At 44.3% G+C, this 16,892-nt stretch overlaps 1 protein-coding gene and 2 non-coding genes across 12 annotated transcripts in view; 1 reads left to right on the top strand and 2 right to left on the bottom strand.

Annotated features, from left to right (window-relative positions):
* The window catches only part of MDM4 (MDM4 regulator of p53), a 29,306-nt gene extending 13,607 nt beyond the window's left edge, over window positions 1-15,699 (bottom strand). For 4 of the 10 annotated variants that reach the window (XM_015884971.3, XM_085527184.1, XM_015884972.3 and 1 more), the window contains exons 1-10: window positions 15,502-15,699; window positions 10,864-10,970; window positions 8,269-8,343; window positions 7,091-7,224; window positions 6,598-6,647; window positions 4,236-4,297; window positions 3,385-3,481; window positions 1,856-2,016; window positions 1,178-1,312; window positions 467-547 (exon numbers count right to left, since the gene is read on the bottom strand). In XM_015884971.3, the coding sequence (XP_015740457.2) occupies window positions 467-547; window positions 1,178-1,312; window positions 1,856-2,016; window positions 3,385-3,481; window positions 4,236-4,297; window positions 6,598-6,647; window positions 7,091-7,224; window positions 8,269-8,343; window positions 10,864-10,938 (870 nt within the window). In that variant the 5' untranslated portion in view covers window positions 10,939-10,970; window positions 15,502-15,699. Of the gene's footprint in view, window positions 1-466; window positions 548-1,177; window positions 1,313-1,855; window positions 2,017-3,384; window positions 3,581-4,235; window positions 4,298-6,597; window positions 6,648-7,090; window positions 7,225-8,268; window positions 8,344-10,863; window positions 10,971-12,478; window positions 12,599-13,034; window positions 13,163-15,501 lie in introns of those variants that run through there. The other 6 variants (XM_015884969.3, XM_015884968.3, XM_015884970.3 and 3 more) reach the window with 6 other exon arrangements.
* A 333-nt stretch (window positions 15,700-16,032) lies between these two features.
* TRNAK-UUU (transfer RNA lysine (anticodon UUU)) lies at window positions 16,033-16,105 on the top strand. Its single transcript has one exon. It is a non-coding gene; the product is annotated as a tRNA-Lys (tRNA).
* Window positions 16,106-16,361: 256 nt separating this feature from the next.
* On the bottom strand, window positions 16,362-16,434 carry TRNAK-UUU (transfer RNA lysine (anticodon UUU)). Its single transcript has one exon. It is a non-coding gene; the product is annotated as a tRNA-Lys (tRNA).
* Between the last annotated feature and the right edge of the window lie 458 nt (window positions 16,435-16,892).

Below are 16,892 nucleotides of genomic sequence, written 5' to 3'. Positions count from 1 at the left end.
AGAGAGGACACTGTTACTGAGGCTTGCAGATGCGTGATTGCAACTTTGATTATCAGCACCTCAGAAAGCCTAAGAAGTTTAGTACTCTGCATTCTAAAAATGCAGGTTTCTCCTTAAGCATTAAACTTCGTCCTTCCTTTCTCCCAGCTTGTGAAATACAATGTTCTCACGCTGTGCAGTTTATTGATTTCAAGGGTAGAGCTCCTGGAAACAGTTAGGAATACATTTTCCAGCCTCCATAATCATTTGGCATCTGCTGAATGTGCACAACTGACAGTGGTTTACTTAGGTACCCCAGAAAGCAAGGGCAAGAGCTATGATTCAGCTGCCCTATGCCAGGGACATCCTAATGCTTCTCTTACTGCAAGAAGGAGCCATAGGAGAAGCTGGGAGAGCAGTTTTGCTAAATACAGCTAAGGCTGCAGCATACTACCAAGCAAGGAACACTGACCCAAGGGATGCCTACCTCAGAAGCAGCTTCTGTATCTGTGTCGTCGCTTAAACACTGAGAATCCTCAAAGTCATGCAAACATGCATCCTCAGTCACCTGGGAAAAGTAGATATGCTGTCAGAAGAGCTGCAACAATCCGTACTTACAATGTGCTTAGCTCTGTACAGCAAAACCAAAATGATGATATAATCACCATGAGAATTAATTCACAGAAGTGAATGAAAAGTCGTTTTGTGTACTTAATCTATTCCAAGCTGTTGTTGATAACTTGCACTGAGCTGGTTTACAGTCAGATTTTCTTGTGATGAATTCATATCTCTCTCTAATGCATGCAAAAAAAATATCACACAGAGGCAAACACAAATACCTGAGTGTTCCTATTAAATTTCATGAATCATGAACTGAATTATTCTACCACACATCTGATTAATTCCTCTTGTGATTAACCTAATTAAAACCTCAGACTGGCCAGTAATTTTCAATTAATTTGGTGCCTTGAAAATACGCACATTTAAACCAAAACCCAGACTGACTAGAAGGAAAGCTATCACTCTGTGTATGGAATGGTGACAGCCCTTTCTAACACAAACTCTGGGTGGTTACAGATTTAGCTCCTGACATGTTAACACAGCACTGAAAGGCTGGGGGAAAACAAAGGATTCTGCACTGGGATCACATAGATAAGGAAAACTGGCACACACATGTGGTGTCTGTTTGAAGAGGTACCTTTTTGTCACCTTCTTTCACTTCCTCACAGTCAGCTGTTTCCATTTTGACTGCTGTGTTGGTCTGATCCATGGGACTTTCGTAGAGGAACCACAAATCATCAGTAGTATCTGAAACAATGGCAGTGTCTATGTCCTAATGGAGAAGAAAAAGAAGATACCACTTAGAGCTCAGGGTATCAACAGCAGGAGGGCCAACACTGCAGTTGTGGCTGCAGGAAATACCTCTCCCTTTTTCCTTCCAGGCCCTGGGCTGCCTTTCCATTAATGCCTAGGAGAAAAAGGGGCAGTGCACTACTCTTCTATTGACACCCCTGGTGGCAAACAGCATGATGCTCATTCCCCTTGCAAGCTGGCCATACAGCATGGCCACTACAGTACCACCATCTGCACTGAGCAACAACTTTCAACACAGGGAAGGGGCACCTACTGCAATACCATCAAAGCTCTGGAGTGCAGAAGGGCCCCCAATAGATGACAGAGTGCCTAGTTTATTTAAGAACACTATAAAGGTAACCAACCACCTGACGTGAAAGGCTGGGACTGGAACACAGAAGGGAGAGAGGCTGAAAATCCTGAAGTGGGAAGGGAAGAGAAAGGACAATAACATATTATTTACTTGAAAAACAAAAGAAAAGAGGAAGAGAATACAGCGCACCTCTTTAAAATGTCTACACACCTGGTTAGTCTGAATATCTGTTGATCCATTACTTCTGGACTTGTAATTGCTTCTGAGGTTGCCTAAAAACCACCATGGAAGACCAGCTACATCCCATTCCTCAAACACTAGTTCCAGTTTAGGCTTCTTTCTTTGAGAGAGGTTTTCTATTAAGTCTTTGTCTGTAAGAGCCAAGTAGAATCTAAGTCATGCCACACCTACATCATTAAAGAGACTAGCAGAGACAAATTTGGCCCCATCTAATTAGAGATGATACCTTTCTTCCACTGTCTTACAGCCAGAGTTACTGCTAAGAGCTTTGAAGTCTGTGTGAGTGTACTGAGATGTCAGATCTGACACACAACTGCACTGATGTATCTATCCAAGTGAATCTGGCAAAACAGCCACAGGTCAAAGAAGCATTCCAGTGTTCCCAGCATCTCTATAACTGCATGTTTTCTATTTAGCATTACCAGCTTTTTAAGAAGGAATATACAAACATGAGTTCTCCCTTCAGAACTCTATCCAAATCAACACTCAGTCTTGGAGCACTTATAATGTAGAAAGAACATGTTTGAATTTTGTTCAAATTTCAAATGATGGGAGCTCCTGAATTCCCAAAGGGCAAATCAGGACATGGAAAGGTAAAAATCTACCCTCTATGACTCCCTGCTGTAGCCTCCTTTTTAGCACACACAGTTTAGCCTCCAATCCTCAACTCAGAGGTCTAAATTTCAAGATAACCTTGAAACAAACCCTCCTCACTGCTGAGAACTTCAAAGGCACCAACAAGGACTATTTCTATCTCCTCTGCACATGTAGCCAAGAAAATATTTACTGCTCTCATTTTATCCAGAAATACCCACACATTGCTAAGATGATCTGTTTTTATAAATTAAGTTCCTTGATGTGAGAACAATCTGTGAGCAGAAGGTGGAAAAAAAACCAGGAAAATTGTTTCCATAACATCAGAAATCCATGACTGAACCAGTAAGAAAACCCCAGACATTAAAACAAACGAAATGTCTAAATATGAAGGAGCTGTGCGATGCTTAAGCTGGATAGAAAAAAAATATATATATCCATTGTTACTCCTATTCCTAATTGGTTTGCAGGCAACGACTGCAGACAACTCAGGCTGTGTTCTGTGTAATCAGAGGAGAGGGCCCCATGGGAAGATAAATAGATACGAGTCTAATTTCAGCATTTACAACACCCTTCAGCAAGGTCTGTAAGATTTTTGATGGCACTGGTTAGTGATAGATGTGCTTTTGGGGCTTAACCTGCCAATTTACTCAGTGTTTATTTATGAGAGAAAGTATCTAAGCTAGAAAACATGCCTATCATAAAGTACGTTTGGCAGACATTTGCACTTCTCTCAATCTTTGCCATAAAATGATGAGTTTTAAAGATTATATTCCACAACAGGTTTTTATTAGTCTCCCAGCACCCTCCTCCAGCTGTTTCCTGATACAAAGCTCAACGTGTCATACTGGAGAAGGAGCAGAAGTACTCATACAGCCCGTTACCATGGAAAAGCTGGCACTCACCTTCATAATTCTCACATTTGTGCTCTGAGGTAGACACGGCAGATGCATTGCTTTCATCCTCCATGATGACAGTGTCAGAACCTTCCTTTGGGCTAAACTGCATGAAGGAAAAAGCAGATGTTAGTCCAACAGAGCTTATAGAGACAAGGGGATGTAGCACTTCCATTCTGAGTCACCAGCTGCATTACAACGCCAAAAAGATAAGAAGATAAAAAGAAGTTTCTGAACAAAAGCTACACACTTTTAACCCTCTAGGAACACTAATGCATCTGTAATCAGCACAAACAACATATTTGCAACCCAGGAAAAATCTTAAGACTGGCAAGAAGTCCAAAAGTTGCCATTTAGAATGCAGTAAAACTGCTCTCTTTGTGGCTCTTTGGCCCCCCAGTGTGAACAGGCACCTCCCAGATCAGTTTACCTTAATCCCAAAACACACCTTAAAACGTGCAAAGATTTTTCCTAGGTTTCAGATCACGCCTGAAAGCTTCTGAAAACAATCCTACTAAACACAAAACTCCTTCACGCTTTTTAGAAAGTTTAATGATTTGGCAGTTCCTACTTAGAGAGGAAATGGGGGGAAAAGGGGAAAGACATGAAAAGACAGAGCAGGCTGGAGGAACTGAGGACTAGAAGTGCTACACCCCAGAGAAACGCGCTCAGAGACTGGTACTCTGTTATGATGAGAACAGAGAAGGGTCACTCTGTCCCTGTTGTGTGGACTCCAAGAACTTTTCAGGAAGGTGAGAACCTGGCAGCCAAGCAGCACAAAGTTCTGGTAGTCCACCATGCACAGGTACAGAGAAGGGGCACTCTGTACAACAAAAGAAACCACCACGCAGTGGGTTTACCTTCAGCTGGTCTTGGCTTGGCTTATCGACGCTCTGTTCCTGTGCGAGATTCTGTGCAGCATCTAGATAGCAGGTAAAACAAAAGAAAAAACCTTCCCTGGTAATAACCATTCTCACAACACAGAGGGTCTTCAGCAAGCAACCAGCGACCCAGGCTTGGCAGAGCACTAAGCAATCCTTTAGGAAAGCAGAGCTCTTTCATCCTTAGCAAGCTGGCCAATTCCTAGAGAAGCATCACTCTAGTAATGCTCCCCAGGCTTTGCTAAGCACATACAGAGGAAATTTAAAAGGCCAGCCTAATTAAATAGCAATAACAGCCTACAGAGTCTTTCTAGATAACAGAAGAGCTGTATTTAGGAAGTCTGCTCCCTGAAAAGGTGAGAGGATGGCTCCTGCTTTCTCCCATTTCAAACAGCAGAGAGATTCCCTGCAGAATACCAGGGAGGCATGAGCAATCTGATTTGTGCTGTGAGTCACGGCACTGAAAACTGCATCTTGTAGGCAGAAAAGTGGACCAAGAAGTGATAACACACAGGACCACAAAATGATATGGCTCTATGTATTCATTTGTTGGGGGTCTTTTGTTCGCTTTCATCACCATACAACTTCCTAGTGGCCACTATGGATTTCATACCTGCAGGAAAACAGAAGCCAATTGGTTCATCCATCATTGCTTTGTCTTCACTGTGGCATTAGAAGAGAAGAACTGCCCTTCTAACACTGTGTGACACACACTAGTCCTAAACACAGTGTGGAAATGCACTCCATGTACTGAAAGGCTTCCTTATACAAAGCTAACCATTATTAGGAACTGAACACAAAACACCCTTAAAGTGAGGTAGGAGTTCCTAGATACTCCAAATGTGATTCATGTTAAAAGCGACAGCTAGCCAAGTAAATGATAGCATCTGATAAAGAGCATTATGTCAGAGCTTAATCTTTATTAACAAGATGTACTGCAGTCACTGCTCTTCCTACAAGTGTACTTGGAAGAAGTGGGCACAATAATCTGCAAAAGTGATGTTCTGATGAGTACTGGTTTGGCAAGCGAATACAAGCTGCTAATATAAAACATTACGGCCTTCTTAAGCCCTGCAGCACTTTTAGCTACTTCTGTGTTGCAAGGAAGGGAAAAACAATACCAAGAGTCATCCTTCCCACATAGTTGGCCTGGTCTGCCAAGCTTGTTTCGCATCATAGTCACACAGATACACACGCACACGTGGTGGTTAAACCCAATGATCATCACACCAAAGGAACAGTGCTTCCTTTAGCAGGTTTGGCAATATTTACAGCACGACTGGACAACAACACACGCATACCCAGCCACACACACACAGCTACATGCATACACCAAGTGGAAGGGAACAGGGCAGCAGAGGAGAGTGTTTCGTTGGGATCCTTTGCTCTTCACACACTGCCTACAGGTAAAAGGGCAGGGCACTACCAGCAAGGGAAACCGCATTCACACAGTTATTCTGAAGCTAAATTTACATGAATCTGCTTAGGAAGGTTCTATATAGAAAGGAAAGGAGGTGGACCACACAGGCACCAATATATGGCTCAAAACCAGCATAAATAGTTCAGGGCCACATCCTCTCAATTTCTACATTTGCTTGAACATGCAAGCAAAACCAGAATAAGCACTTATGAAGAACTAAGTATGAAGAACTAAGCCCATCTAATCTGCTTAGAGATCCCAGGAAGCGAGATCCATGACTTCACAACCTTCTTGGTACAGTTAACTCCTGATTTGCATATCGGTGGCTTCAATAAGTTCATTATCACATGAAGATGATGAGCTTTGTCATGGCAGCCATCAGCCAAGATTAACTTAAGAATAAACTGATGTAAATAGATTGTATCTCTCACAAGCCAAACAATTGTAGTCTTTAAACATTCAAGGGTTTGAATAAAGTCCAGACCTCTTCAGATTGCAGAACTAGGTTAGGTTTCCAGCATTCCTTACACTTGCTCTCCAGACAATTAAAGTACAAAATGAGGCAAGACAGAGAAGTCACAGACTGTTACAAAAGTGACAAAAGACTGAGCAATCAATAAGAATTTGGATGAGATGCTTCAGCTATGTTGATTTGGGCACCCACAGTATTTTATCTTCTGCTTTGAGGTTTGGCCATTGGTTAAAGGCAGCTGTATTACTCAACCAGCTAATTGATTTCATACCACAGCTACTGATGGTAGACACACACAAACGGAACATACTCAAAGAGACTCTTGTCAAAGCCTTCATCAGCAGTTTGTTCCAACTTCAGAACCATTTCTCTTCTCTGAATAATCATTACTTACCCAAGTTACATCAACACTTTATTGAATATACTTGCCCATACTGTGAAAAACCTACCTGTCATGGCAGCAGAAGTAAGGTTCCGTTTCAACATGTCATAGACTGGGCTGTGGAGAAGAAGGAGATGGTAAATATAATCACAGTAGCAAACAGCATTATCCTGTCAAATCAGAGACTTAAATTCTCATTTATTAACCCCATAGAGATGCTGGAGTCTGCAGTGCATTTTTGCCACTCCTAAATCTAGCTCAGAACCTACCTGAAGGATGCAGATCTTAGCATGAGCCTGAGACCAGAAGTCTGAGAAGATTCAGCAATACAAGGGAGGCAAAGATGTCACCTCAAGCAGCTTGCTGTCTGGACCATTCAGAACCAGCTCTTCAAAGCAAGAGCTAAGCTCAGACTTGTCAAAATGCATTAACAAATGCATTTGGTGGACATTTGGTACTCATGGAGATTTTTGTGACTGCAAATAGGAACAGTGTCACCAAGGGTCTCTCACTCAGCAATCTCCATAATACAGCATATGTTAAAGGTTACCTTTGCTTACCTTGGATCTTTTACAGAGAAGCTCTCCAGCCCCAGCAATTCTCCCAGCTGATCTCCTCCACAATACACCATGTGTTGCTGCCTTTTGTCATACAGCTGCCTCACCATTATATACTGTCCTAGGTAATGCATAACCTGTGGAATCATAACATATCATCAGCCACATCTGCAGCTGAAACCAAAGACTCTGGAAATTTGTGTTAATTTATGGTATTTGCCTCCTGATACCTTAAGCAGTGTCAGCCATCCATCAATGTCTCAAACAAGGAAGCTTTACCACATTGCCATAAGGTTTGCAACTAACAGGACAGAAAACTAAGACAAGTTCCCTCTGCTATTCCACTATATAAAGAAGTACCAGCTGAAGTGAGGAGTACAAGAGGAGAAAGAAAAGAGTGTTAAGCCCAACACAGGCAAAGTTCCCCTATTACCAACCAAAGCGACCCTCCTGAATGATAGCAAATGCCACCAAAATGATGCTAAAACCAATCGCTGCAGAAAAACTGAGCCGAGTTAAAGTGTTAATCTATACAAACAACCTGCGTTTAATACTGAACTGCCCCCCATTTAAAGCATTCAATTTGTTTTTGCAAAACTTTGTAGAAGCTAAACAAGTTATTTAAATGCATAAGTGTTTAAAATAAGTCACAGAGCTCTGCGGGAATATCTGACACATTCATAATGAAAAACCACTGCATTTAATTCTTTCCAGACAGGCTACCCTTGTAAATCACAGTCAGTGTCATTTTTTTAATCTTGTACACATATTGCATTTTAATCTAAAAATAAATGAATTTGCAGGGTCTCTCAGGTTTAGCTGACAAGCAAGTTCAAAAAGAACTTACAAGTATCAACTAACATCCCATTTTTAAGGCTCTCATGCACTAAAGAAGACAATGGAACAGCATCTCCTACACTCTCTCAGGCATTAGAGATATTTATTCCATCTTTTCTTTCTCTAAAGCAGTTTCTGATTACGTTTCTTCCTCCTTTCTTAATTCCTTCAAAGGCTCCTGACAATTAACCACCAATTAAATCCCAACAGTCTCACTGGTACAGAATCCCTATTCTGCAGGTAGGGCTTCCAAAAACAGGAGAATCAAGAACCAGTCCCAGATAGGACCATCCACTAAACAACCCAGGACAGGCACAATTTCAGTGCATAGAAACTGAACCCACCTCCTTCAGGGTGAAGGTTTCACCTTGGGCACCTGCAGCCTGCAGAATCCTCAGAAGAGGGAGTTTGGGTCGCACCTGAAACACAAAGCACAGATTTTTGTTTGAATGATTAAGAAGCAATGAGAGAAAGAATGTGAGCCCAGCATACATGCCTGTAGATCTCAGCTAAAGAGCCCAAGTTGCTCAAGCTGCCCGAGACAGCCACACTGAGCAGAGATAACTGCTATGAGATGGAGGCCATTGGAAAATGCTTGCCTTAGGCTAACCTGCTGAGGGCTGGTACCCTATAACAATTATCTGCATGGTCAAATGCTTGGAGAAAAGTTAAAAGGATCAAAAATCAGCACCATCACTCTGACTCAAGCGATGACAAAAGAAAAGGAACTTGGGCAGACAGATCCAAAGGCTTCAATCAGTCACACTGCCAAATTTACTTTGATGTCATCCATCATGTGAGGAAAGATAAGAAACTCAGGCCCTTGGTATGGAGGCCTGGGCAGTGACTAACCAAATGTTCTGAATCATGTACCCAGGAGCAACCATGGGGCACCCACAGTGGGACTTCAAGAACAGACTGAACATGCCCTGTACAGACCTCAGGAGGGATGTATTTATTAGGATCCATGAAGAAGCACCTAATAATAACACTATGCCAAAGACAGCGTGTGTTTAATTAACACCAAGGATCAGAATCTGTACTTTCTGTAGATCTCAGTCAATAAACAAAATCCTTACTAAGAAATATGTAAAGCACCCTGGGAACAATTCAACTGCACCACAACCCCTTTAGGTTTCACCCACACTCCCAAGCAGCTTTGAGTAGTACACAAGACAGATGCTATATAAAACTACAGCGAGTTTTAAATAGCTGCTTCCCCCACCACTCTGTGTGTTCCACAGGAATCTTAATAATTCTTAGAAGAGCCTCATGCTCCTAAAAGATGTCAGAAAGCCCACGCTGCTCTGCTAGGAAGCTGAATGCTACATAATTGTGCATAATATTGTATGCTAATGTATACATTTCCCACTCTGAATTGCTTCCGTTGCTCTCCTTTGTCTCTCAGGTGCTAATGTAGCAAGATATTTCAATCTGTCACTGGAAAAAACACCCACTTCTTAGCACACATTGTTTATTGGTGGCTCCCTTATACTTTGACAAGGCTCTCAAGGCATGCAATAGGCCTTCACCTATTAGTCAAGTGGGTTCACCTGGGCCTCATACACACCATTCTGCCTATATAAATGCAACTGCAATACTTATTTCCTTCCCTTGCAACCCTGTATTTCCTTAAAAAACAGATTTAGCTGCAGCACCATTTTCACAAGTTTTAGTTGCTTGTCACAAGTGCAATTTGTCACTTGGCTACTGGGCAGCATATTGGCAAGGCTTTAGTTCCACTGCTTAAGTACCATAAAAAATTACTTCCTACTGCAAGCATATCTGCTCTGCCTGTTTTGCCATTATTGTGACTGTTAAGATATATTTCCAAGCTCAGATAGAGGCTCGTGGCTGGACATGAGTTGTTCTCCCTCAAAAACAGCATCTTTACTTGGAAAAAGCTGAGCACAACACAAGTAATTGCTTGTATCAGCATCTGGTTTTCAATAAGATAAATTACGTATTTGCACTCATTCATTTCTCTAATGACCACTCTCAAATAGATGTGGAAATAACTGCTCATGCATCTCCTTTTGATTAAAGAAGCAACCTAGTTAGCTTGATTCCATGCAAAATGAGCCCTCAGCTATTACAGTAAAGCCAAAACAGAACTGTTAGTTTGGAAACTGCTGGCCATCAATATTTTCATAACAATACCAGAGCCTATTTATATGCCTTTTTCAAGCAAAGTGATTTGAATAAATAAGCATAGATATAAACTGCACAGGACTTGGCTATATTTCAAAGCTTCTGAAATTGCCTCAAATAGGAGGATCTTCTAAACACGCCACCAGTTTACTTTCACTCCTGCCTATTCCCTTTGTATTTTGGAGATGCCCTGCACAAGTGAAGTGGATCTGGAAGAGAAATAGTTGATTTTAGATCAGATTTCTCTAGCCACTCTTTGCAGCGTGTTTCCTCCTTGGCTGTCAGCATGCTGTGTCACAGCCAAACCACACGCCTGCCACGTTGCCCTTGGCTTGCAGCTGCTTCTTCCAGAGACACTATAAGAAGAGGCAATAACACGAGTGCTGCGTGTTCAATACTGACCTCAAAATGAGGTGTGGGGATGCATCACTGATTGAACAAAGTTCAACACACAAAGCAATAATGCTTCAATACAACTGTCACAAGTAGTCCATAGAGTTAGGAGCAATGCTGCATATGGAATTCTTCAAGTATGGCTCCAACACAAAAACATGCATTATGCATTTTCTTCTATGACCCAATTTATCTGCTTTCTCCCCCTCTATTCCTATTAAAATACCCATAAATCTCTGATCTGCTGAAAGCTAACAGAAATCTTCAGGATAAAAGACCTATTCCATCATGCTAAATTCTTCTTACCTAATATCATTAGAGAGTTTTGATTTAATGGAAGAAGTGCAAGATTTAGTGAGGAGAAAGCAATGAAGATAAGTGGGGGAGATAATTACCTGGTTAGCTTGTCCAAGAGTGATTCTGCAGGCATTCTCAGCTGCTGGACGCTGGGCAGAGCTTGAAGATGTCATTGTGGCAGTGATGAGCTGTTTATGGAACAAACCTGTATATGAGAAGTTTAACATACCAGTTATAAGCCAAGAAACCAGCTCTTGTGTTTAACCACTTCCACTTCTTAGTGTTGAAGGAAGTCAGTGTTTAAAAATAGCCCTGCATACAGATCCAAAATGATGATCAAGTTGCTGTGCCCCCACAGCTGCTCTTTTAAAACAGGTCTCCCTCAGTGCCCAACAAACAGCTGGGACATTGGGACTGCTGTGGTGCTGAGGATGCAGCATAGCTGCTGGGTGAGGAACCTGGACCTGCCAGCTGGGGGCAAACTGCAGCTCTCCACCACACCATCAGCAAATTCTTTACATGCTGAAGCCCCGGAGTCACAGGGGGAGAAAGCAGAAGCTGAGTCACAATAACCCCAAGGGAAATCTTTACAGGACAGCAACACTCGCCCCGAGCAGCCAGCACTGATGGCAATGATTAACACATTCCCCACCTGCTTTTTCAAGAGGAGAAAATCTGTTAAAGCTGCTGCATCCTTCACCCCAAATGACCAGATGTAGGCTATAAATGAATGAATTTAACAGCATTACTGGTCGAGCAGGTGAAGTGATCCCTTCTTGGAAAGGAACAAAAGGGGAAGTCCTGCAGCTATTTGAATGTGTCAGGCCCCATCAGTTTCAGTATCCACCCAGAGAGCCCAGCTTCAGAAGAATTCATAACAATGATTGGTAATGACTCACGCTCTCAGCACAGCCCAGTACAATCAGTCCCATGCAAAGCAGGTTCAAAACCTTTTCTATATTTAAAGAGAAAGGCCAGTATAAATTAACCACCCACTGAAATAAAAGGTAATTAAACCTGCTAGAGAAAAGAGCTTGAGTCCTGCCCTCTTATTCTCACACAGCATCACCTCTGCTCTAGAGCATGCACCAATCCTGTTCTTACAATGAATTCTCCATTTCAACGTTAATCTGGTTGCTTTCTTCTTAAGGCATTAATAAAACAAATCCCATAACTGACTCTTGCTGACATTCAGGCAGAGTACGAGATGACCTAAATAGTAAAGCCTGGCTCCTGAACTTGCCTACACAGATTGAAATGTTGCTTTTAGGAACACTCTAGACAAAACAGACTGAACATTTATCTAACACTTCAATAAGCAAATCGTTTTAAAGCACACTCAACATCCAGAGTCACCAGAGCCCCCATCCTTCCCATGGCCCATCTATACTAAGAGATGCTGTGAATTTGCAAGAGGCTGCTCATATTCCTCATACCATTGCATTTCTCAGAACCAAAGCACTGCCAGGAACAAAATCATCCCTAAAGATCAAAGCGTGATTAATTCATCTCAAATTCAAACTGGGTACATAACACTGGGAGATACCACACGTAGGTAGAACTTAAGTGACTTCATAGCTAAAACCACTGCCAGCCTTACAGTTCTCCCCACGTTTGTACTTCACATTGCCACTCATGCTTCAACACAAGCCACCCACAGAACCCATTACCCTGCACGATCTGTGCTGTACTTTGAACTGCAGCTCAACTTACCAGCCTTGAACTTCCCTGCTCCAAGTCCTCCCCTGTGTCTCCGCTCCTGGGAAGAGCTCTGCAAGAGCCTGGCTGAGCTCCCTGCCAGCTGCAGCTAAATGCATCAGCTTTGGGTGGCAGCTGCAGGAGGTGTGAAATGCAAGCAAAAGAGGAGAGAACAGCGGGTTTCCCCCTCCACCCTGCATTCCTGGAAAGAGATTCTGCTCCTCCAGGTTACATCTCAGTTACTGTCTCCACGTTTTAACTGTTTCAATACTGCCTTTATGAGACAAGTCACCATCTTGCCTCCAGACTTCAAAGGCAAACTGTACTGATTTAGTAAGCTAATTCTCAGCACTGACTTGTATTAGCAGCTTTCTTTTAATTAGGCTAAATGAACATGCAAGCACTAAGACATGCCCAGGCTGCAGATACCCACAAGTATGATGGAAGCAGCCACCAGTTGTCGGGACATAAAACCCCACAGCCTGCCCTGCTGGAGCTGGCAAGAAAGAAACAGTGCCAATTCCTCCCCTTCCAACTGTATCCTTCCATTTATTACATGCCACATATTTACCCTGCAATGCTGAAGGCGTCCAGACTAGTTTGCAGACAACAAAGCAGCAGTGAAGTTAATGCTGTGCTCCTCTACAGCTTCAGAGCCACATGTGTAACACAGGCCGGTCCCCACAGACCAATGCCTTGGAACAAACCATGAATCACAGAGTAGTCATAGAATAAAGGGGTTTTTTCTTTTCCCATCTGAATGCTTTATATGGTCATGCACACTAAAGGAACAAACAGCCTGCCCATTTTGTGAGTAAAAGTTCCTGAAAGAGATCAGAACCACATGAGATCACAGCTTATTTGATGCTCACTGAAAGCAAAGCTTGAGACTAAGAGCACAACTAACAGACCCGGGCTAGTGCCTGACTTTGAATTCTTGTTCCCAGTTACCATCCTCCTTCACATACAGAGAAACCCAAGAGAGGAGGGTCCAAGCACACACTAATCTGACAACGAAGTCACAGTTAATTAAGTTTGGCCCCATCAGTGTGAGGTTCCTGTGAGCTTTCATGCCTGCAAATTTGTCTGCCCACCTATAATCCAGCTTGCCTTTACTGCTCCTTATAAACCACACCCTGACTGCATCTTTAGCCCATCACTGCTCTGCTGCTGCCTTTCTTTGCACCACTCATTCACCTGATTGCATCCCATCAAGTCCCCCTCAGGGAGAGGTGCAAGATATCAGCCAAGGAAACATCAAAAGGCACCTTTGTACCCCCCAGCAAGTGCCTTTTTGCAGCTAGTTGTCTTCCTGAGTGCAGCACAGGAGTGGGTCTCCTTCCTAAGCTACTTTTCTCCAGCCTTGCTTTAAAGGGGCGTCAAATCAATATCACTATTTTAACACAAAGATGAAGCAAGTCAGATAATGAAGAAAGCTTCTCCTACACCAGATAATGGCTATATAATACCCTGACATGACTGTGCTAAGTGTTCCTGTCACAGCACAGATACAGCGTTAAGCACTTTAGAATATAAGCAAAACCGAAGCTAATCATCTAAACCTATTTTTCTTGCAGCAGTGAAAAGCCCTTAATTTAATCCTATCTTCTAGCTGCATATGTTTGCTTGAGGAGCCTGCACAGAGCTGAACATCTAGGACCTTTTGTAATAGGAGTATTAAAGAGTTACTAAACACAAAAGCAAGCCTGGTAGCCACACACAGCCCACAACACATTGCTGAAGGCATGAGCCTTCAGTACATAAATTGCAAGCCCTTTGCATCAGCGTTTATCACACAGCATCCCAGTGCTACGTGCAATGCGGGGCAGAGCTGGGTGACCCTCCAGACCCAGCTTGTAGCAGCAGCAGCCCTAGCACCCTGCTTGGAGCCGTGCTGTAACACAGAGCTGCAAAGGAGCGTGGCATGAACAAATACTAAAGCAGATATAAGTGCAACCTGTGACAGGTCTGTTTCAGCGGCCATTTAAATCTGGTCACCCTTCTTCCAAACTATCAGGCCTGAGACTCAGTTTTTCACCTCTGCTTTTAACCCAATAACCTGCAGCTCTTCTGCACTACCCCAGAGAGCAAATTAAGGCTGAGCACCCTAATAAAACAAGGCTCACCTAAAGTCCACCTTGTGCAATAACTACCAAACGTCACTCACAGAATCACAGAATGACCCGGGTTGGAAGGGACCTCAAGGATCATGTAGTTCCAACCCCCTGCCTGGCAGGGCCACCAAACATACACCTTTACTACATCAGGTTGCCCAGGGCCCCGTCCAACCTGGTCTTGAACACCTCCAAGGATGGGGCATCCACAACCTCCCTGGGCAGCCATTTCCAGGGCCTAACCACTCTCCTAGTAAAGAACTTTCTCCTAACATCCAACCTAAATCTTCCCTCTTTTAACTTAAAACTATTTCCCCGTGTCCTGCTATTGTCAGCCCTTTCCAAGAGTTTACTCCCCTCCTGGGAGTAAGTTCCCTTCAGGTATTGAAAGGCTGCAATGAGGTCACCCCGCAACCTTCTCTTCTCCAGGCTGAACAAACCCAACTCCCTCAGCCTGTCCTCATAGGGGAGGTGCTCCAGCCCCCTGATCATCTTCGTGGCCCTCCTCTGGACCCTTTCCAAAATCTCCATGTCTTGTTTGTACTGAGGGCTCCACACCTGGACACAGTACTCCAGATGGGGCCTCACAAGAGCAGAGTAGAGAGGGACGATCACCTCCCTATCCCTGCTGACCACCCCTCTCCTGATGGAGCCCAGGATCCCATTTGCTTTCCGAGCTGCCAGAGCGCACTGCTGGCTCATGTTAAGTTTCTCATCTATGAGGACCCCCAGGTCTTTCTCTGCCGAGCTGCTCTCAAGTGATAGCCAAGCAATCCCAGCCCCCTCCCCTTATAGCCCAGCTCCCCTCCAGGCACCACATGGGACACAGCACTGCCCCTAGCGGCCACGGCCCGGTGTGAAGCTCAACCCCCCCCCATAGAGGCCGACTCCACCCCCCTCCCCCCCTCAAGGCCGCCCACCCACCCCAGGCCCAGCTCTCCGTTTCCCAGCACCCCGTGGCCTCCTCCGGTGCTGGAACCGGCGAAGCTCACCCTACAGCTGCTCCATGGGCCCCACTTGGCCCGGGTTGGGGGGTCAACCCCCCTATACCCCCCGCGGGCTGCGCTCCTCCATCTTCACTGGGCCTCGGCCGCCACTTCCCTTCGGAGCCAACATGGCGGCGGGGCCGCTTCCGTTCGGCGCCCGGCACGGCGCGAGCGTATCATAGAGCAATACCGGAAGTGTTCTCCTAGAGAGAACGAAATCCGTGCTTGCTCCCTGATGTGGAGGACCGCCTTGGAGGACCGCGTTGTAGGGCTGACCTGGCGTCCCATTGTGCCCCATGTAACCACACAGTGTTTCTTCCTACCCTATTCCCTGCATTAATGCGCAGCTCGGAGCCGCTCCGAGCTCTGTATGGTCACCCCAACCCTCTGCGAGCCCCCCTTCTTCCTATAGTACAACATAGACTCAGTATTGCGGTGATATAAGCAGCGTCAATAAGCTTCCATCAGAGCCCGGATAGCTCAGTCGGTAGAGCATCAGACTTTTAATCTGAGGGTCCAGGGTTCAAGTCCCTGTTCGGGCGCTTCATCTTTTTGTGTTTTCTCTGTGTGATTTGGCTTTTTTCTTTCTGTTTTCTTTTTTTCTTCCTCTTATTTTGGCTTTTTTTCCTTCTCTAAAGGCTGCGGATGAGACTCCAGGAGATGAATTTGCCGCTTCTACCCTATATTTAAAAAGGTTTTTGTGATCAGGAGAGCTTCTTGTGGGGTTGTGGAATAAAAAGAAACGAATTGAAAAGATCAGGAAAGAAAAAAAGAAATACACGAAAGAAAAAGTTCACCCGCCCGAACAGGGACTTGAACCCTGGACCCTCAGATTAAAAGTCTGATGCTCTACCGACTGAGCTATCCGGGCTCTTGGTGAATGCCTCGCCATGTATCCATAAGGCTCTACATTAACTCCGCTGTATCTGTGTATTTAATGTGCTGTACCCCAAATCCCCCCCCAAAGTCCTTTCACCTCTATGCAGCGTAACCTAAAGACGGATGAGGCACAGAGCAGTGCTGCACAACCTCCCTTATCCATGGGATTTCCTTCTCTAATAAACCTGAGCTGGAACTGAGGATTGTCCTTGCTGATTTTCAACCCCTTATAACTCCTTGACTGCGATTAAACAGAGCCTGAAATCAACCTCAATCCACACTCAATAACAGCCGGCTGCACAGTGAGTGCCAATAACCGGCAAACCCAAACCTCAGCAACAACCACGATGCTTCTCACAACCAACCCCACAGCGTCTGAGCTCTCCTCACCCTTCTCTGCGAGCAATGCGGGCCTCCCCCACCCCACCCACCCACCAACCCACCAACCCA

The sequence above is a fragment of the Coturnix japonica genome, chromosome 38 (genome assembly GCF_054131305.1).
Source record: "Coturnix japonica strain WE chromosome 38, WE-NBRP24, whole genome shotgun sequence".
Classification (NCBI taxonomy): Eukaryota; Metazoa; Chordata; class Aves; order Galliformes; family Phasianidae; genus Coturnix; species Coturnix japonica.
This window is presented reverse-complemented; position numbering and strand designations above follow the sequence as displayed.